General features: G+C 40.0%; 1 protein-coding gene across 1 annotated transcript; it reads right to left on the bottom strand.

Annotated features, from left to right (window-relative positions):
- Positions 1-1094: 1094 nt before the first annotated feature.
- Positions 1095-2981, bottom strand: LOC138316427 (E3 ubiquitin-protein ligase TRIM56-like). The gene has a single exon (XM_069258122.1). It carries the CDS (start codon positions 2979-2981, stop codon positions 1095-1097), a length of 1887 nt encoding a protein of 628 aa, XP_069114223.1.
- Between the last annotated feature and the right edge of the window lie 646 nt (positions 2982-3627).

Raw genomic sequence — 3627 nt, 5'->3', positions numbered from 1 at the left:
TCATGAGAATACAAGCAATTATATGGAAGCAAACCACTCCATTACAATAGCAAAATTTACAGATTTTGTCCCATAAACAGTAATATTGTTTGGTATCAATCTAAACTGAAGCAGATGGGAGGAAATCGGAACTCTGGTCTTTTCTTGCTTAATTTTTCTTTAGATGTAAATACTTTTGAGCTTAATTCCTATTAATCAAAATGTTTTGGAAGTCATGTCAAGTAAGATAAGTCTCCAGAATCTCTCATTACCAAGGATTTATAAGCGACAAGGATTTTTCACTGCCTCTTTGCACTACGACATACCAAGCGAGACACCTATGAACCGGGAATTACAAAAAGTCGAGTCAAAGGGAAACACCAATGTAAAGCTTAATAAATTACATAATGTCTAGGATTTTAGGACGGACTATTTAGAAGAAATGTCTTGATTTTCCATTAAAAAAATGCGACAGCTCATAATGACAGCCCGTTTCAGAAAGTATGGACGATATAAACCTAAGCTACACCAAAGGTTGCGCTGGTAGATATCAAAGAAAAATCAGTCGTCGCCCAACGTCATGGTCGCGACGCATTCATCCAAACCCCGAGCGACAAATCCTTCTAAATACAAATCCTTGCTCATTCACCAATCGACATCATAGCACATTTTACACAAAAGTTAAATATAAGTATGCTAATCATTGATCATTTTCAGATAGGAAATGTACACTATCCAGATAACACGCAGGATTTAATTTATCATAATGCTTAAATAAAATATCAAATTAAATACCAAAGTCACAAAGACGATTAATTTTGCGTCATGCATTTTATTTTATTACTTGGCGAATCTCATTACAAGTGGCGTAAGCTTATGTGTAGACTAACAAATAAAAGATGGTTCGAAAGAAAGTAGATGAAAAATGCGATGGGTGGACAAGTAATTGTCTTTGAAAAAAGTCTTTCGTCAAATGATATATTAAACTCTAGTTCCATTTCAGTCAAATTTATAGACTTCGAACGCCGTGGATTCACCGTCCGAGGTAATGACAAATTCGTGTTGGGTGGGATGAAATATGATACCATATGGCCGACTTACGTTATGATGCATTTTCATGAGAATACGTCCGCTTGTTCCGTCATAAATATCTGATGGACATGCCCAGTCTCACGAGAACACACATACGCATTTCCGAATTGGTCACACGCGATCCCCGATACACCTTTGAGATCCTCGTCTTGGTAACGGAAACCGGAAGTGCCGTCCAGCTTCATGCAGACGACATTGTCGCCATCTTTGAACCAGAAGCTGTTGGTCCTCGAACAAGCTGCGACGTATGTACATACTCCGTTGGTTGGGAATGAATTGAGTGACGAACCATCAACAGAGATCATCTCGATGGAGTTTGGACATCCGGCGAGTATGACGTCGTCGATGACGGAGATACCCCATGTTCCTTTTGGCACCTTCAGTTTATCTTGGTACTCGATGTCGTCCCCATCTATGCTGTAGCGGTAGATGTCTTTTTCGAAGTAATATCCAACAGCTATGAAGACGCTTTGGTGTCTTTTGCTGTAAACGATGTCACTTGGTGGTTTGTCGATTGACATTGCTTTCTCTATCTTGTAGCTCTTGTCAAACAGAAGCAGACGACGATGCTTTTGGTCGGCCATCAAACATTTCCCGCTCGGAAGGTAGGTACCGCCTGTAAGTTTGGCAGCCTGCTTTCCGCCAAGCATCTCCACGACCCTGGACACAGGTCGCTCGGTCAAGTTGGCAGTCTCCTCTTGCTTCATCAGGTCAAAGATGGCATCCATTTCTTTCACATTTGATTCTAGATTTTTTGTCAGTTCAAATGAACGCTGAGACTTTATTTCTTCAACGGTAACGCCGCCATAGTTACGAATGGTGCTGACTGCTGTATTGTCTAGAAGATCTATACTCATATCCATGTCAACTTCCATTACATCAATGTCCCTTTCGAATATTGTTCTCATCTCGCGAACATGAGATTTAACCTGAGCTTTCACCAGCTCCTGTGCTATAAACATTTGACTCGGCAATGCTTTCTCTTGGAGCCCAGAAATAACAGCACAGCTATTGTCTAAATCCAATGAAAACATTTCCGTACGCCGTAAATCCGAGACAAGTCTGCCACGATTTTCTTCCCACTCAAGATGGAGATTCTCCTGAAAATCTGCTAACAAATCATCAAGTTTAGCCTTCGCCTCTTCCACCGTTGCCTTCATAACCGTTAGAAGTTTTGCGTTTTCGCAGTCGAGACTTTTAATATTTCTATCCTTGACTTCACGCAACGCATCAGCATGTCTTCCCATTTCACATAGTTTCCGCTTCGTTGCCTCTGCAACTGCATTAGCATTATCCGGCGTGACATCCCCAACTGACGTCATATGTTGACATTCCTTATGGTACATCGAGGTACAAGACGAACAACATAATGCTTTGTGATCTCGACAGAAAGAAGTCAGCACATTTCTTGGATGCGATTTACAGAAGATTTCAATGTTCACCCTTGCCGATTGAATGTCTTTTGTCTCTATTGGGACAACGGTGTGACTAGCAGTGAATCTGTTTCTGTGGTGATAACTTTCACATGAGTTACAGAGAAACTGGGAACAGTTTGAACACTTGTAGGAAGCACGGCTATGATCCTTCACCATTTTACATGGATCACACAAAGAACTACTGATTGACATCTTCTTCGGCAAGGTCGTCTTCGCTAAAGACTCGTACAGTTTGTTCATTGGAAATAAACCAGCACATTCATCCCATGGTACCGTATGATCGGGAATTTTTGTCGACACCGCACAAGTAGGACAAGGGAACTCGCGATCTCCAGCTACAAGTCCTAGAGTCCCAATATAGGCCTGGAGGCAACACTCACAGAATGTATGCTGACAGGGAAGAGACTTAGGAGTGTTGTAATTCTGCGAACAAATTAGACAAAGCAACCGGACGGTGGGAGATGATGCAGCCATATTAGAAGACGATCTACTCGTATGTACTATGGCCAAGATTAATGTTAATCTAAGGTATGCCTATTATCTACAACAGATGATAGTATGATCAAGTCACATGATATGAAATCTAACGATGTTATGTCAATGTACCCGGTATAGCCCGATTGGTAGTAGAGATTAGATATAACAGAAGGGCATAGTTGACAGATTCAACGTTCGTATCGTTCATGAATGAATAAAGTAGACGCAGAGAAACTGTAGCAACCAGAATAGAACATTTAAGCTGCTGATTTTCTATTTTTGTCATGGTGATATAGTTTCAGAATTAATTTTTGCGTAATAGGTACACATATATTGCTTCCAATTGATTATGAAAATAATCTGTTAAATTTCTGAGATACACGTAACTAGAACTTAAATGTGCCTTTAGTTGCATAACCTTAATTTTCCAATATTCTTTCCTGATATGAAATGGTACAAATTTTGTTCAAAGAAATGACCTTGACCAACTTCTCAGTGGCTGCCAATATATCTCGTGATTAATATATTTGACAAGAAATATACTTTGATTTGAATAACTTCAATCAATTTCATCAGTAGATAGCTGAGAGAGGAAGTTGTCAACTCTGTACGTAAATACATTCAGCATTGCATTACATACCTC

Source organism: Argopecten irradians, chromosome 2 (genome assembly GCF_041381155.1).
Source record: "Argopecten irradians isolate NY chromosome 2, Ai_NY, whole genome shotgun sequence".
Lineage (NCBI taxonomy): Eukaryota > Metazoa > Mollusca > Bivalvia > Pectinida > Pectinidae > Argopecten > Argopecten irradians.
This window is presented reverse-complemented; position numbering and strand designations above follow the sequence as displayed.